This window comes from Callithrix jacchus, chromosome 17 (assembly GCF_049354715.1).
Source record: "Callithrix jacchus isolate 240 chromosome 17, calJac240_pri, whole genome shotgun sequence".
Classification (NCBI taxonomy): Eukaryota; Metazoa; Chordata; class Mammalia; order Primates; family Cebidae; genus Callithrix; species Callithrix jacchus.
This window is the reverse complement of record NC_133518.1, coordinates 76,127,297-76,144,945: the sequence shown is the minus strand read 5'-3', so window position 1 is coordinate 76,144,945 and position 17,649 is coordinate 76,127,297. Positions and strand designations below refer to the sequence as shown.

Below are 17,649 nucleotides of genomic sequence, written 5' to 3'. Positions count from 1 at the left end.
GTTTAACATTCGTCCCCTCCAAAAGTCATGTTGAAACTTCATCTCCAGTGTGGTGGTGCGATGGCTGTTTAAGATGTAATCGGGTCAGGAGGGGTAATCTGTTAACAATCACCATTCGTTAATAGCTTAATGGGTTAATGAATTATGAGAATTGGGCTGGTGACTTTATAACCAGAGGAAGAAAGACAAGCTCGTTCGCTCAGTTCCCTCACCTCTGCCTCCCTGGGACTCTGCAGAGTCCCAGCAGCAAGAAGGCCCTTACCAGACGTATCCCCTAAACCTTAGACTTCCCACCCTCCAGAACGGTGAGAAATAAATTTCTTTTCTTTATAAAAAACTCAGTTTCAAGTATTCTGTTAGCAGCAACAGAAAATGGACTAACACAGACACTAAAACAAAAAATTAAAAGAATTTCATATATCTGAAAAAAAAATCAAGGTATTAATCACAGGGAAACCTACTTACAACTATTTTGCAGTTTCCTGTGGCTCAATCTTCACTTGTTTGGTGGCAGGGGGCTGCAATCTTATTAGTTTCTGGGCCATCAGATCCTTCCTCTTTCACCAGACCTCTCTCAGGGTGTCTGCATGTCACCTCCGTGGCTGGTCCTAGGCCCCTCAGTCTCTCTCGAGTTCTCCACTCTTAAGCAGCAGCACTCTGTGGGCCGAAGGGACCCAGCAGGCCACACAGTGAGCACCCGGCAGCCATCAGTGCGACTGATGAGCAGGGTAGGAGCACCCTTTGTTTTGGTTACATAAGATACCAGAACTCAGCTGGGTGCGGTGGCTCACACCTGTAATCTACTAAAATACAAAAATTAGCTGGGCACAGTGGCGTGTGCCTGTGATCCCAGCCATTTGGAAGGCTGAGGCAGGAGAATCACTTGAACCCGGGAGCCAGAAGTAGTGGTGAGTGGAGAATTGCATGAGTGCACTCCAGCCTGGGTGACAGAAACTCTATCTTAAAAAAAAAAAAAGAAAGAAAAAGACCCCAGAACTCTCTGGCCCAATCTCTGGGTAGAGAAGAGCCCCAAGAACAGCTGGGAAGAACTTCCAATCAGCTCAGTGAGATGGAGGCTCATAGTCTAAAGAAACATATGCATATGCCAAATCTAAGGCCGGCCCTGGAGGAGTGGCCCTGCCTGGCCACCAGCCTCCATGGGGTCCTCACCTGGGTATGTTACCAAGCTGCCCTCCTAACCCCAGCCAAGGCTAGGACCACTTTCAGAAGCCACCACGAGCCCCTCACGCTGCTATTGGACAGGGTGGACAGGCTGGAGAAGAGTTCGCTGTCTGCTTAGGGAGAAGTCCCCTTTCCCTCTTAGGCCCCTAGTTTCCTGCCAGTCACACCAGGGGGCTGCCTCCTTCTCAGACTGTGCCTGCAACTCCATAATCCAGGGAAGGGGTCTCCAACTCATCGTCCGTGGGACAAATCCAGCCTGCGATACAGTTCCCTGGGCCAGTCTATTTGGTGATTGATATGAGTTTACAAAACAATATTTGTATCAGCTACAAACGTTGATTGCCTTTGTTAAAAATGTAGGAGGTTGGTTTCGTTTCCCTTGGCTACAGGTCGAGAAAATGAGTAAATATGAGGGTCAAGTTGTTTCTAGGCAAAAGGAGCTCGCTGTTTGATGTGCTAGAAGCCAATATTATGATACCAGGTTTTTGAGAAAATAAATGTTTTTACTTATAGGCCGACCGACATGGAGACAGGAGTCCAGCTTGACTCTGTCTCCCTGGGCTGGTGCTAAGGCAGTATTTTTATTAGAAAAGGCGTCGGGATTCTGAGATTAGCAGGTGACTGGTGGAAGGAAAAAGCGGGTCTGGAAGGTCCTCGGGCATTCGCGGTTCTCCCCCCAACACCTCATGGATCACACGAGCAGGTACCGGGGAGAGGCTGAAACCAGCAGTGGAATTCAGGCCGTGACGTCAGCAGGCAGGCTCCGCACAGGCCTGAGCGGGCCACACTGGTGCCCACCTATTCAAGCCAGTTTTGTTGTCTTACAAGTGAAGGGAGTTTCAGCGTCTCAGCAAGCTGTTTCTTTTCTTATCTGCCATCCTGCAAACTCAAGAATTTCTGTTAGTCATTGGTGTCTTTAACTGTTTGAGGCATGGTTTCACTTTCACACACCCGGGCTGAGTGCTCAGGACTGAAAGTCACCACTGCCCTGACCTCTGAGGAACAAAAGCAAGGAGGTGCACAACCAGGGTCCAGCGAAGCCGCCGCCAATACCCCACAGGGCAAGGGCCAGCCCCAGGGAGGCCCCGGGCACCAGGAAACTGGGTTCTTCCTGCTTTCCAGCCCGATCACTGTCAAGGCCTGTCCTGGCTCAGACCTCAACACCTCTGCAGAAAAATGGCATGGACCATTCATGGGTGACACCAGTCCTGCTTCATCTGAAGACCTCTGGGAGTAGGAAAACCCCAGGAGTGATAGTCTTTCATCTCCAAAGAAACTTTGAGACAAAGGCAAATTCAATTCAGAGGCTCCCCACCAACGGCCTGACCCCGGTCTCCTCGCCTAAAGCAGAGAAAATGGAGAAGAGAGGCGAAGGAGGACAAGGCCCAACCTTCAGCCGCTCCCAGAACGTGTTGGGGTAGTAGAGTTAATGGCCTCGCCGTCAGCTGCTTCTCTGACATCTCCGTGCAGCAGAAGGGCAGGTGACGGAGTAGGTTAAAGATTTGGTGGTGGGAAGTCTGTGGGAGCTGCCACAGGATGGCTTCTCCAGTTTCTAAAAGGAGGAGAAGCACTCTGCTAGAAGGTGGGAGGGTGGGAGGTGTGCAGGGTGGAGGGTAGAGACAGCCCCGGCGGGGGGCTGGGAGACAAGTGGGCTAGGAAAAGCTGGCAGGAGCGCCGCGCACTAAGGACCCAGTTGAGGCTGGTGAGCATTGGTTCAGAGAGGAACCGACTTGTCCAGGGTGTGACTCTCTGTAGCAATAGCCAGCAGTCTGGGAGGCAGGGAAAGAAAAGGCAGGTGACTGGGCTCATTCACTGCTGTGGTTTTGCTACTTGGGTACAACCAAATGGCAAAAGGATCAAAGCGTACACTATTGGCAACAGAGACAGAAATAATTTCCATCTCTCAGTGGAAGTGAAAATGATGGCTTGCTTCCTCTAATCAGAGTAGAGAAGACTATGGGAGGTGAGGAGAAAGTAAAAGGGTCAACAGACCGTAGGGCCCAATGAGGCTAAGGATGGCATTATGGAAAGAATGTTCGTGTCCCTCCCAAATGTACCTATTAAGGCCCCGCCCCTCAATGTGATGGTATTTGGCGGTGGGGCCATTGAGAGGTAAGTAAGACTGAGCGGGTCATGAGGGTGGGACCCTCAGGATGGAATTAGCGGCCTCATAAACAGAGGATGAGATGTCAGATGCGACGATGCACACCCGAAGTCCCAGCTACTCAGGAGGCTAAGGTGGGGCCCAGGAGTTCTGGTCCAGCAGAGAGAAATTCTTTCTTTCTCCATGTGTGTGCACTAAGTAAAGGTCATGGGAGACCAGGACATCTGAAGCCAGGGAGAGGAGAGAGGGCCCTCACCAGAACCTGACCGTGCTGGCACCTGATCCTGGACTTCCAGCTTCCAGAATTGTGAAAACATTAATTTCTGTTTTTCAACCACGCAGTCAGTGGTAATTCATTGTGGGGGCCTGAGCTGACTCAGACGGACGGGAATACCAGCAAACCAGCCAGAAGGATGGCGTGCTGGGCCAGAGCATGAGAAGTCGGTCAGAGAGTCCTTCAGCTATGCACTCATGTGCCAGAACTTCCTGAGATTTTGGAGGTGGAGGTGGGTTTCCCCAAGCTGATGGCAGGGCTGGAGTGGAAGGGACAACCTTGAGTCGGAGTTCTGGATGGATGAGGCTGTGATCTAGAGGCCAAGAGGTGGGAGCCAGGAAGAGACAGGTTTTCATGAGAGGAGGCGCCACACGTGGGAGGGGTAGTGGCTGAGAAGCTGTCATGGTGGGCAGCAGCTTCCCCATCACCCTCCCTCCCGCGTGAGAGAGGAAGAGGCAGGAGGTGGAGCACCTTACAAGCAGCCCGGAGGACATAGACGCCCCAGCCAGAGATGGAGCCACCGTTCCAGCGACATAGGGTGGTGCCTTTGGTGGAAGTGGGTGAGGTGGGGGACAGGTCAGTGTGGCTGGAGTCAGTGGGGACCGTGTCAGTGCAGAGCAGCAGTTGGCAGGGGGAGTATGGGGCCATCTTAGACATTGGACATTCTAACATGGGAAGGCTGAGGCCAGAGTAGGCGGGTCCTGCCCCCGAGACCTGAGATCTGAGTCTTCAGCAGCCCCCCGCAAAGCTAACCATAGCACTGAGTAGGGGTTCACTGCTAGCGTGTCCCTCAGATCCAGGCTCTTCTGTGTTCTGTAACACCCTCTGGGGACAGTGGTTCAGTATGTGCTGGCCACTGCCTGGCCCAGGAAGGCCCCTTTTCTGTTGTGCTTCTCAGAGTAGAGTCACCATCAGGCTGCATACCTTGTCCTTTGGGGACCCAGAGGCCTCAGCAGCCAACCTCCCATCAGTCACTGCTAAAGGGCATTTACCCATTTATCAGAACAAACCAGAAAAAAAAAAATCTTTCTTCCTAACCATAATCCCCTCAATAAGAAAAGACAAAGTCTCCAGGGGCCGGGCACAGAGGCTCATGCCAGTAATCCTGGGACCTTGGGAGGTCAAGCTGGGCAGATCACCCGAGGTCAGAAGTTTGAGACCAGCCTAGCCAACATGGTGAAACCCTGTCTCCTAAAATTACACAAATTAGCCAGTCATGGTCGTTCGGGTCTCTTCCTGGAAATGACAATCATTCCGTCTTAAAGGGAGCAAGTGTCCACGTCTTAGAGGAGGGAACTGCCTTTAGCTGGGAAATGGCCCTTTCCCACTTCTATCCAGTCTTCTCCACACCTTGACAGTTTCAGCCTGGGAGGCACATTGCACCCAGAAAGACATGCGAGTGTCCCCTAGAGGACTCCAGGGTGGGCACACAGTGTCAGCACTTCAAGGCTGAGGAACATCCATGTGTCTGGAAGAGAGGTACAGGGCGCTTCCATGCTGGGTGTACAGGAAGCTGGTCCAGTACCTCCCCCACCTCACCTTCTCCTGACCCAGCCACTCAGGAGAAGGTGAGCAAGCAGCGGGTGCTGGGGAGCCTGTGAGAAGATGGACTGGAACCTTCCCCCTGGTGGGAGGTTAGCTGGGGCAAGTGGGGGCAGGGGTGGCCAGGCAAGCTCTTTTTCTACCATTTGGTGACACAATGATATATGGTGTTCTTGTGGGCTAGGGAGGTGCTGAGGGAGGCAGCGTGGCTCGAGGTCTCTTGATGGGCACCCGTCCAAGAAGGCCATATGTTGTTGTTGTTTTTTTATTGAGACGAGTCTCAATCTGTCACCCAGGCTGGAGTGCAATGGCACAATCTTGGCTCACTACAACCTCTGCCTCTGAGATTCAAGCAATTTTCTGCCTCAGCCTCCCGAGTAGCTGGGATTACAGGCATTCACCACCACACTGGACTAATTTCTGTATTTTTTTGTAGAGATGGAGTTTCATTTTGCTGGCCAAGCTGGTCTCAAACTCCTGACCTCGGGTGATCTGCCCACCTCAGCCTCCCAAACTGCTGGGATTACAAGTGTGAGCCACCACGCCCAGCCAAGAAGGTCATCTTCTAAGGTCAGGGGCTGCCAGCTGTAGGCGAGGCTGTGGGGGTTCTGAGAGGGGCTGGAGTGCTTTGGGAACATACTGCTCATTCTGAGGAACAACACCAAGGCCTGGGAGGATCTCTGAGAAGCCCATGAAGATGCACCCTGGAAAGGCAGCTTTCAGAAGCCTGGCAAAGCGCACCAACTGGCATTAGCCAATGTGTGCCCCAAAGAGCTGTGGCCAGCAGCAGCTGGGTGAAAGGACGTCTGGCCTTTTCCCTTACCCTGCATGGACCCTGGAAGGCCCAGAAGCAGCTGAGCATGAGCAGGAGGTGGGGGGGAGCAGGGGAGCAGAACAAACCTCCCCTCCCTCCCTACCCTGGTCCCCGAGCCACCCACAGGTTAGGCATGAGCTGAGTGTAGGCGGGGGTTGGGGGATCTTTGAAGAAAACGCAAGGTGGAAGTTTCCATTTCAGCTGAACCGAATCTTCTCTCTCTAGGAGCCAGCAACCTACGGGGCCATACCTTAGCCAGAGGGATCTGGTCCATCCGTAGAAGGAGCCACAACCTTCCCTCCATCCACAGCCTTTTCACCCACCTGCCTGGGTAGAGTCCACAGCTTCACATTTGTGTTCTCTCCCCTCCTGTTCCCACAACTTGAATGGCCTTCCCTTGTGTTCCGTTCTGAGCTTTACTGTGTTTTGAGGGCAGGGGACACCAGATTGAGGAGATCGAGAGAGCCATACCCCATGAAGACTGTTAGAGGACAAGTAAAACCCAAGATCCTTCCCAGGCAGGGCACTGGGGGCTCTGGAGAGGAGCAAGGGGAAGGAGGCGGGGAGGTCCTGTCCCAGATACTTCTAGGACTGGGCTTGGCGGGGCTCTGGAGAGGAGCAAGGGGAAGGAGGCGGGGAGGTCCTGTCCCAGATACTTCTAGGACTGGGCTTGGCGGTGGTAGGTGACAGTCATGGGCCGGGTTGTGGTGTACTGCCTCCATAGCAAGGCTGGCCTTGTGCTGTCCTCATGGGTCCTGGCATATCCAAGGGGGTGTTTAGACAGCTCCCTGCTGCTGATGGTCCAGCTCTTAGAGACCTCAATCAGAAGCACGTGCTTCTCACAAAGGCCACCCCCGGGCTGGAAGTTCTTCCTGTGGCTTCCGCTTCCTTCTCTGAGGGCGCCGATCTGGGGGACCTAGAGGGGGCAGACGGCTGTCACTGGCTGCCCAGGAACTGGCCCCATGACAGTGTCCCTCACCACCCGCTTCCTCAGAGTAAGGGGAATCTGAACCAAAGCCAGCCAGATGTCTGTGGTTCTGGAGGACCCCATATTCGCCTCTAGGCAACAGTGGACTAGGGATGATGTGGAGGCCTGAGCATGCAGAGTGCGTGGCCAATGTGAGACCCAGGTCGTGGTTCCAGAGCAAGCAAGCAGCTCACCGTGGGTGGGGCTCCAGTTCCAGGTCCTGGATGGTGTCTTTCAGGGCCTGGCCACGAGTCTCTGGCAGCAGGGCACAGAGCAGGCCAGCCACGATGGGGAGGCTGCCGTAGATGAGCATGGGGAGGGCAGCGTGGTACTCTCCCAGCAGGATCACTAGTGGTGTGATAATGCCCCCAATCCGGGAGAAGATGCCTACCAGTCCCATGCCTGTCTGCCTGGGGGAAAGCCAGGGCAAGCTGAGTAGACCTGGGCCCAACTCTGGGCCTCAGCTTCACCCCAGCCCATTTCCTCGGGAGAGCCCAGACCCCAAAGGTCGGCAGGGTCTCCAGCCTCACCCAGCCTATCCAGCGCTCTTGCTGTCTGCTCCCACCCCACCCCTGTCCCCTGCCTGCTACATCCCTGTTGGCCTGTCTAGTCTCAAGTCAGAGGCTGCACGTCCTGACCACCCTCCCACCCCGAGTGTTCCTCCTCTGGGGCCATTCATTCTTGGCTGTGTCCCATATTCCCATCCCGACCGCCAGGGCATGGCCTACTTGCATGTCTGTCCTCCACCATCCTGGGGACAACTTGAGGGCTTGGGCTACATTTCCAGCTGCCCTGGACCCCACCCAGCACTGCTGCCCCACAGCCAGCCCTGTCAGCTATTTATGGAACAAGGTGAGGGCCGAGGAGGGATGCCCAAATCAGCGTCGCAGTAGCAGAGGAGCAGGAGTCACGCCGCAGCTCTTACCGGAGGACGGTGGGGAAGAGCTCAGCAGAGTACACGTAGGAGACGGTAAAGGCGGCAGATGTGGCCATCTTCCCCACCACAGCCAGCACGGTGACCACCACGGGCAGATCTGGCAGAGGGCAGACAGCCTCATCCTGGGCCCTGCCCCCTGGCCCTGTCCACTGAAACTCCTCACCCCTTCTGTACCCAAACCCCAAGGAAGCCTTCACTCCTGGAAGCTTAACAGTGGCCACTGGTCTAGCCCTGGCAGCTGGTGGGAGATGGGGTATGGGGTGGGGACAGCCAGCCCCGGTACCTGCTGGTATGAAGATGATGACGATACACATAAGGCCACCCAAGACCAAGGTCCCCAGCTGGCTCCACTTGCGGCCAAACCTTTCCATCATGAAGATGCTGGAAGAGCGAGCAGGCACCTCAACAGCTCCAAAGATGAGCTGTGTCAGGTAGATGTCCAGGCCAAAGTCCCCCACTTGGAGGCTCAGCCCGAAGTACCCCACGCTGTCCACAAACCTACAAGGTGATGAAGCATTCCTGTCTCTGCTGGGTCACGAGACACCACCCACAGGGAGAGCCTGCCTTGGTCAGCAGTCACAGCAGGGGACACTGGCACAGCGAGGGAGAGACCATCCCAGCCAGACAGCCACAGGCCGCCCCTCTGCTGACACACTCCAGGGAGGCTGCAGTCCTGTGGCTGTGTCCTCGGGCAGGGGCCTGGGCCCTGGGCACTCACCAGACACAGAAGAGAATCAGGGTCACCTTCCGGAGCTGGGGATGTCTGAACAGATCCAGGGCATTCCCTGAGGGGCCTGTACTCTCTGGGACCAGCTGGGAGGAAAAAGCAGAGTGACAGCCAGGCAGGAAGGTCCGTGTGGGTCTGATGCCCAGCCTGCCTGGGCCTGCTGGAGTACCTGGCTCAGGAGCTCTGGGGAGAGTTTCCGCCTATTGACCGAGGCTGCCTTCTGGATCAGCCGCTTCGCCTCATCCATCCTCCCCTGGGTCAGGAGCCACCGTGCGGATTCCGGCAGAACCCTGTGGGTCAGGAACGGCTATGACCTTGGGGCCTAGAGTCCTAGGGAGCTTTCTGGCTTGTTCCAGTGCAAACTGCACCCCACACCCAGCCGTTACAGGCTCCCTCTCTCTCCCAGGCTAGCCCTGACTGTCCCATGAATGTGGGTGCTGCACTCCAACCCCCTCCCATAGCACAGCTAACCCGGGGGGGCTGCTCCTGGCATGTATTTTCCTCACCAGAAGTAGAAGAAGAGCAGTAAACCAGGCGCGGTGCCAGTCACCTGGAGGAGTCTCCAGCTGCGGAAACAGTAGGCCAGTCCCGCAAGCACCATCTGCCCGAGGGAGAAGCTGCAGTGGGACAGGACCACGACCTTCGTCGTCCATGAGGGCCCCACCCACTCTGTCACTGCGGGAACAGGGAGGTTGAGACCGGGCTGGTCCCTGCCATTCACTCGCCATTCCTCCCAGGTGCCACCTGGTTGGGGCCGGGCCTTGGGGCCAACGCAGGAAGCGCCGGTGTGACCATTTCAGGTGTGGGGTACCGGACAAGACCCTCCCTGGCCCCGTGGCTGACGGCCAAGGCCCAGACACTCACACAGGGTGACATTGCTGAAGGTAAACCCGGCGACGGCGATAGCCACAGCAAAGCGCAGGGCTATGTAGAGCTCAAAGCTGGGCACAAAGGCGGTGGCCAGGCCGACGGCAGAGAAGAGGAGCAGCTGCGCCAGGATGGTGGCCTTGCGGCCGATCCTGAGGAAACAAGGCAGGTCCGGTGGGAGGGTCCCTTGCAGAAGGCATCCGAGGGGAAGGCCGCACGGGGGCCCAGCCCTCTCCCGGGGTCTCTGTCTGAGGGAAGAGACATGGCCCTCCCCAGAGCCCCATTTGAGGGTAGGGGGACAAAGGCCTTGCCCTAAAGGCCAGTGTGAGGGGCACAAGGGGGCCTGGGGCCGTGCCAGAGCCAACAAGCATGCTAGGCCGGAGCGGGCAGGAGGTTCTTACCGGTCGCAGAGGGGCCCAAACACAAGGCTGCCAGCAAGGAGCCCGGCCATGAACACTGACTGCGAGGTGTCCTTCAGGTGCTTCCGATCACAAACCAGGTCGAACTGAGGGAGACGCAGGCAGACGTGAGGCCAGGGGCCACACGAGGGCAAGCTCTTCACCACCCGGCCCACTGTAAACCCTTCAGGGCGGCAGCTCATGGTTCCCTAACCACGTGCCCGGGCGCTCCAGGGCACACAGGGAACTCGGCAGCGTGGCAGGGCGTTTCCGGCTCTAAGTCAACATCTCTCTGACATTACACAAACTGCTAGCTCAGGACAGTTCACGCTTTCAACGTGAGACCACGCCACTTTCCTTCCAGTGACATCCTATCTATGTGAAATCTGACATCAGATCTACAGGAAACCGTTTTTGGCAGTTGCTATAAAAAAAAAAAAAAAAGCAGATGCCTCATGACAGTGGAAGTGGAAGAGAAAGTGAGGGTGCAGTGTTGAGGGCCCGAGACTTGTACGACGCCCAGCAGGTGCATACATCCTATCAGTGAGTGATTACATTTAAGAGTAAAGTTAAAACGTTTTTTCCGTCAACTTACGCACTTGTTCCGAACAATATCTACTAAGTCTTAGGACGTAAGCGCGTGCTGATTGAACTTGACGTCGCAATGCATGGAACCATGAGGCATTTCTTTCGGCCTGGAGATGCCATGTAAAATTATGGACACACTAAAGATGCAAATTGTGGGAACCTGCGACAGACCATTAACGGCTGCTTCCCCATAGCCAGAGCACCCCAGGACACACTTGGGCGTCTCCATGTTTTCCTACCTGGCTGCAAAATGCCCCTGAGGTACCCACCATTCACAGGCAATCAGAACCCTAAGGAGCCCTCACACATGCCTTGAGGAAGGCAATTAGGACAGAGGAACACACACACCACACACACACACACACACACACACACACACACACACACACAGAGGGAGGGAGGGAGAGAACATGCAGGGGTGAGGCAGAGAGAGAGACACAGAGGATTCGAATCCACCCAAGACCTATAAAGAGAATCCCACAGCCTCAGAAACCAAGAGAAGATAATTGGGTCCATACCCCTCCATCCACATCTGCTACATGTGCACCAGACTCACTTGACTGACCCCCATCCTGCTGGGTGGAGTGCCCATCAGGGAGTCCCTCATGCCCCTGGCACACAGCTCAGCTCCACACACGAATGTTTGTTGGGGAGCCGTCACGCGTGCTCTCCTCCTGCTTCCCAGCAGCAACCACTTCGTGCTCACCCTGTGCTGAGTGCTTGCTAAACACTTTACATGCATTAACTCACAGAATTCTAATAATGATCCTTCACTAAGTATCATCTTCCTGAGAAAGGGGAGGTTAAGCAGCCAGCCCTTGGTCCCACAGCTGGATGGCACCTGGTGGAGCTGAGACACCTCTCTTGCCCTAGACAGGGAATGAATCTGAGCGAAGGATATCTGCTGAATGAACGGATAAATGAAGGAATAAACGAATGCCTACAGCTAGCTAACTAACCAATCACCATCAGTTAAAGACCTTTTAGCAAGAAATTAACCAGTCCAGGAGTTACCCTTGTGCTCATACTTCTGCTCTCAGTAACAACGGTTAATGTTTGAGAACTTTCAACCGGTATCAAGTGATGAACTGACTGCCCCCGGGAATGAAGTGGGGAAGGACAGGGGACTTGAACTGCCCCCGGGAATGAAGTGGGGAAGGACAGGGGACTTGAACTGCCCCCGGGAATGAAGTGGGGAAGGACAGGGGACTTGTACTGACTGCCCCCGGGAATGAAGTGGGGAAGGACAGGGGACTTGAAATTGTGGCTCCAGCCAGTTGTACCCTTTTGTTTTTTGTCTAGCAGCCACAGATTGCCTTGGTAGTAAGGTGGCATTTAAAATACAAATGATCAAGGCGTGCGGTTGCCAGGCTCAGGAGTTGGAATTGAGTGGCTTTGTGTGACCTCGAGCCTGTCAGCCCACTCGTCTGTGTCTTGGTTTCCCACTTACAAAATGTGAATTAAATATACTACGTGGTATCCTGAGAGGATGAAAGGAACTAACACTTGGGACATGGTCAGCCCAGTGCCTGTGTCAGAGGAAGCTCTCAGCACCTGTTATCTAGGTGGCTTCTGTGCTCACAAAGCTCTCAGCTGGTGGCAGACAGCTCAGACACAAGGAGATGAAATGCTCTGCGGGCATGAGTGCCAAGCCAGGGAGTCTTCTAAGCTGGCACCACTGGTCAATAGCCAGCATTCAGTACCTCTCGTCAGTTTTACACCCCTTATGACACTAAGTCCTCATTCTCACGCTATGGTGGCTTATCATTCCCTTCGTGCAGTGTGCCCTCAATCACACCAGGGTCACCGCCTAAGACGTGGGTGTAGTCTCACCACCTGCAGAAGTCTGACCTGCTGACCCTGACTCAACGGCGGATGCACGAATGCAGTCTCACACCACCAGTGTTCCGAGTGGGCTAGGGATGCTGCCGGCTGCTCTCAGAGGGCGAAATGTAACCAATCAACCCAGACCCTCTGTCTGTCCACACGTTTATTCCCTGAAGACTTTACAGCAGAGGTTCTAACTTTACACACTTGTGGATAATTAACATGGTTAAGAGTGGTTACATGAAGGATAAAGCTTCAGGTTCCCGGCCCAGAGTAAATGATGCTATCAACAGGTAATCCCCCTTTGATCGTCCCTGGAGAGAGCCATGGTTAGAGTGGAGACAAAGGGATGTGGGATGAACAGACTTAATCTGGAAAGCCTCGTCCCATTTTTTTCCTAACTCGATGGACGGGCCGGCCGCCTTCGGCATGCCCCAATAAAACCTTTCAGCCTTCCAAAAGGTTTGAGACTAATCTAGAACTTTCCCTCAAAGTTAATATCTTTACTATTTTGCCAACCAACCCCAGTGAAGAGCAACAGTGCAGCAGCAGAGACTGAGGCCTGGAGAGGTGCTGAGATATGCCCAGGTGCTCAAGGTGTTGTCCTGTTGCAGGTGGTAGAGATGAAGGAGAACCACCTTGAGATGCCAGTCATCCTCCCCAGCCCTGGAGGGTTCTGTCTGCAGTTTGCCATGGTGGTCTACGGAATCCCACCCTCATTTCTTGGAGCACACCCCATCCTGTATCCCTCCCCTGTTCCAAAACCTTCAATGGCTCCCTTTGGTCCAAATTCCTTGGCACCATGCCTAAGACCCTTGAAGAGCTAGCTGTTGCCTATCTCCCAGCCTCTTTTGCTGTGTCAGCCTTCCTAAACATGCCGGTCATTTTCACGCCTCCAGACCACAGAAACGGCTGCTCTCTCCACTTCCGCTTCCCTCCTATGCCTACTTCTTTGGTCCCAGGACAGATCACACGATTGTTACTATTCACTGATGGTCTTCCCACCTCCCATGCAGAGGTCCATGTAGACAGGGGAGTCATTTTTTCTTTTGAGAAAGGGTCTCCCCAGGCTGGAGTGCAGTGACATGAGTACAGCTCACCACTAGCTCAAACGATTGTCCCACTTCAGCCTCTGGAGTCGCTGGGACTGTAAGCATGCGCCACCATGTTCAGCTGGTTGCTTTATTTTTTTGTAGAGATGAGGTCTCGCTATATTGCCCAGGCTGGTCTGAAACTCCCGGGCTCCAGTGATCCTCTTGCCTCAGCCTCACAAAGTGTTGGGATTACAGGCACGAACCACTGCACCCAGCCAATTTTCTTCTTTTACCAAGGATGGACACCCAGGAAATGTAAGTTGAAAAGTAGAAACATATTCTGACCTTCAAGAGCAGATCGCCTATAAGGAAACACACTTTTTCTTTACAATTTAGTATTGTTTGCATTTATTTAAATATGAAGTTGCCATTTACAATAAGGAAGCTTGGGATGTCACTCAGAGAGGGTCCTCGAGTCAGTGGGCAAAACCCATCCTCACAGGCGAAAAGCAGAAGAACTGACACCAAGCCAGCTGCACTTGAACCGAGCTTGGGATTATCTGTGGCGCAGGGCACAAAGTGTGCATTTCCCTGGGAGTCACAGTCTTTGAAAAAGAGTGGGAGTGAGGAGAGCATGTTATCGCAGGGCAGGAGGCCCAAGGTCCAGCCACAGTGCCAGCACCGTCTAGGACAGAAGTCCTGAGTGCCCCCCACGCCCCGGGACAGGCTGAGGTCAACACTGAGCTTGAAATATTTAAAGTAAAAACAAAACTGTTTCAGCAATGCAGACCATTAAGTGTGCTGTGTGAGCAGTGATGCCACTGGTAATATCCTACACAACAGACAAATTCGCATCTGAAAATGTACCGTTTCTGACAACCGTGTGGTCACAGTCGTGATGGGCGGAGAGCCATATACTCGGACTTTCTGACGCCTCGGGGCAGGGGGGTTGTAAGAGATCACAACCGCTGAGTATCCACAAATAGATGGATTTCTAGTCAGTTTTGAAGTGGCATCTTCATCCTCATTCAAAGATGTGAAAGACGAGTGAGTGCCTGAGGTAACTCAGCACGTCCGAAGGCCCCTTTCTTGTTGGTAGAGACCCAAATTCATCTCAGAGATGATCCCTGCGCTGTTGAGGAACTTGCCGAGAACAAACGGAAGCCTGTCCCCCCAGAGACTCCCGGAGAGCTGGCCCGGACGGGAAGGCTGCTGAGGATTCTGCAGTCACAGCGAGGGCCTGAAGAATGCAGTCAACCGAGGCTCCAGAACCAGAGAAGAGCCTCAGGCGGGTGCTGCTGTGAGAAGCCCTTTCGGCTCGGCTTGCGTCCACATCACACTAAAGGCAATGTTTAAGTCAAACGAAGGATTAAAAATGAGGCTGGGGGCGGTGACTCACGCCTGTAACCCCAGCACTCAGGGAGGCCGAGGAGGGTGGATCAAAAGGCGAAGCCTTTCACCTTTTGAAATACATCAAATGGTGTGAGTTCATAATCTGAAAAAACAGGTCTTTCCCGTCAGTCACTCTCTCCCGTGCTTCGCACTAACGTGCAGCTTAAGGGTGTGTGACTCGGTGTTCCCAGAACGCAGCCGAAGGCCCAGCACGTAGAAGAAACGTGAGGGCGACGCTGTCTACCGGACAGATGTCTGTGGAATTCTAACACCCTCTTTCAAGTCTTCATCGAGGAGCTGGGGGTGGAGAAGGGGTGGGGAGAACACTTAACCACGGGGAACCAGGCAGGGGACTCCCCTTGTTTCTGTTTCCGTGAGAAGAACCTTCCAACGCTGAACAGATGTCATGCAGAGTCTGGCGAAGACTCTTCCTCAGTGTTAGAGATATCATCGGCTTGTTTTGGTTGCAGTTCCCAATTGCAAAAAGTGTTTGGTAATCTTTTTATACCCTCCACAAATCCATTCTTACCTTAGTGCTAACCAGTGCTTTCTCACGTGGTAAGTCTTTGTGTCTGCATTCTTCTCAGATGTGTCAAACAAAAACCAAAGAACAGAGGTCCCAAACCCTTCAAAACATCCATCTAATTTCTACACCCCTGCCCGTCCACCCTACCCACTGCAGGCACAGCCACTGCTGCCAGACGTCCCGCCTGCTTCCTGGGGCCAGGCCTTTCCTGTGCTATTCTCTGCCGGCAAAGGCTTTCCCCTCTTCTCTAGCAACATTTTTCTAGTATCTTGGTGCCCAGTTCACACATACCACCTCCTTCAGAAAGTTGCCTGCCCACTCCCACCCTCACCAGCCCCCACCCACACCAGGAGGAAGCAAATTCCGGGCCTTAGAACCCACACAGCCCATTCCTGACCACTAGGGGTCCTCCTTGTTGAAGGGGAACAAAGTACCTTTCTCCTCCAACTTCCCCGCACACTTAATCCTCAGGGGGCTTTGGCTGAATACAGTTGCATGAACAGCCCAACACGGGGTGTGATCAAGGCCTAGGGTAGGCTGTGAGCAATCAGGAAGGTTTTCTGGGCTTTGAGAATGATCATATTTGACCAAGTGGGCAGAGAGTTTTAACACATATAGACAAACCACACCAGGTTTGGGATGGTGACGGCTGGGACCTCCACGGCTGTGATGCTGGGGTGATGATGGAGAGGCCGGTAAGGGTCAGAAGGGGCTAGGCTGGCCAGCCCCAGAGCCTGGGAGCATGCACAGGTCCCCCTAGAGCTCCCGGTGGGGTAGGGTGGGGAGAGTCGGGAGCGGGACAGGTCCACAGGCTGCCAGGCTTTTGGGAGCAGTGTTACGGTTACATATAAAAAAGCAAAAGTTAGACTTTGGTTAACATATTGGTCTCTGAAAACCTCTAAAAATAAATACTTCTTCAGCCATGGGATGGGGCGGGGGAAGTGAATGTTTAATCCCAGATTTTCCACCATAAAGAAGATGAGAATGCAGATCCCCCTCAAACACCCGTGCCCCTCAGGCTTCTGGACTATCTGTGTTGCCTCCCACTCCTGTGGGAATGTAGACAGCAGGCGTCTGGCACGAGAGCCCCAGCTCCATGATCAACTCACTGCCTTGCCCTAGCTAAGCCACCTCCTCATTCTGTGCCTCAACCCCACCATTTGGGAAGCCACAGAGTGGGACTGGATGCTTTCAGAGGGCCCCGCTTGCTTGGAGGCGGCCAGAGTGGGAACTCTGCTGCCTGCGTCTCTCCTAACAGAATGAAGTTAGCAAGAATGAACACTTAGTTATCCACAGGACAATCCTAGAGTCCAGGGTGTTCTCCAGCTTCCCAAGGGCAGGCTGGCAGAGACCTAGAGAGAAAAGCTGAAAGGTTTGAAGCCCAAGTCTGGAAAACAGGGAGGCAGTCAAATGGACAGGGAAAGGGATGGCATTAGAGGGCTGACATGCAGGGACAGACCGAAGGAGAGAACTGGACAGACAGATGAGCACACGGGGTAGAGAGAAAGGCATACAGACGGGAAAAGCAGAGAGGACAGCAACTGGCTAGATAGCCAGAGAGACAAGGAAAGAGAGGGACAGACAAAAGGATGGGCAGAAATGGACAGATGGGCAGAAAGACCAGGCAGAGATCATGACAGACAGATGGGTCAATAGGCAGAGGACAAAGGAAAATGATGATTGACAAAAAGAAAAACGTGGGTGCCCATGGTCGACCACAGGGGCATGGGGCAGATATGGAGACAGAAATAGGTGGTGACTGAGGGCGAAGACTCAGGCACCGGAGCGGACAGACCCACAGCAGGTGGAGAGAGCGGCAAAAGGACAGCCCTACCTCATTCTTTAGGGAGGGGAGCCTGTCCTCAGGATATTCCCAGCCCAGATCACAAGGCTGCATCGCATTGAAGCGGTGACTGAGGATGTCCTGCAGGCTGGCATTGGCGGGGGGTGGCCGGAACATGAGGCAGGGATTCGGGCGGCCTGCAGCATCCAGGGGCACGCTCAGTGCCAGCTGCTCAGCAGCACTCAGGTTGAAAGTGTGGTTCTTCACCCAGGCCACTGCACAGTGGTGGGGCTCATCCAGGACCATAAAGACGTGGGCAAAAAAGTAGAAGGGACTCAGGAAGTTGGGAATACACAGCAGGATCCAGAGCCATATCTGGAAGCGACCAAAGTCACCTATTTCAGCCAGGACCTGGACAAATTGAGCCATGTCTGCTGGTCACCACTTCTGCAGCCTGAGGACACTAGGCAGCTCTGCAACCTGGCTCTGCGAACTTGGTCCTCTGGGCAGTGGTGACAGCAGCTGCATTAATGTTTAATCCAGCCTTGTCCAGCTCCACCTGTCACAACTTGGCCCCCTAGCCGTGATCTGGGAAGGGTCGAATATGATGAAAAAATAGTCCACATGGATGAAGCTGGACGTCATCATCCTCAGCAAACTAACATCACACACTGGGGCCTGTCGGGA

General features: G+C 54.0%; 1 protein-coding gene across 1 annotated transcript; it reads right to left on the bottom strand.

Moving 5' to 3' along the window:
* Window positions 1–6,137: 6,137 nt before the first annotated feature.
* Window positions 6,138–17,439, bottom strand: SLC22A13 (solute carrier family 22 member 13). Its single transcript, XM_035278286.3, has 10 exons — window positions 17,014–17,439; window positions 9,816–9,919; window positions 9,412–9,566; window positions 9,054–9,222; window positions 8,717–8,837; window positions 8,539–8,633; window positions 8,104–8,318; window positions 7,809–7,917; window positions 7,078–7,293; window positions 6,138–6,832 (listed from the first exon to the last, which is right to left on the bottom strand). The coding sequence occupies exons 1-10, from the start codon at window positions 17,389–17,391 to the stop codon at window positions 6,739–6,741; spliced, it is 1,656 nt and encodes a 551-aa protein (XP_035134177.1). The 5' UTR covers window positions 17,392–17,439; the 3' UTR covers window positions 6,138–6,738.
* Window positions 17,440–17,649: the final 210 nt, after the last annotated feature.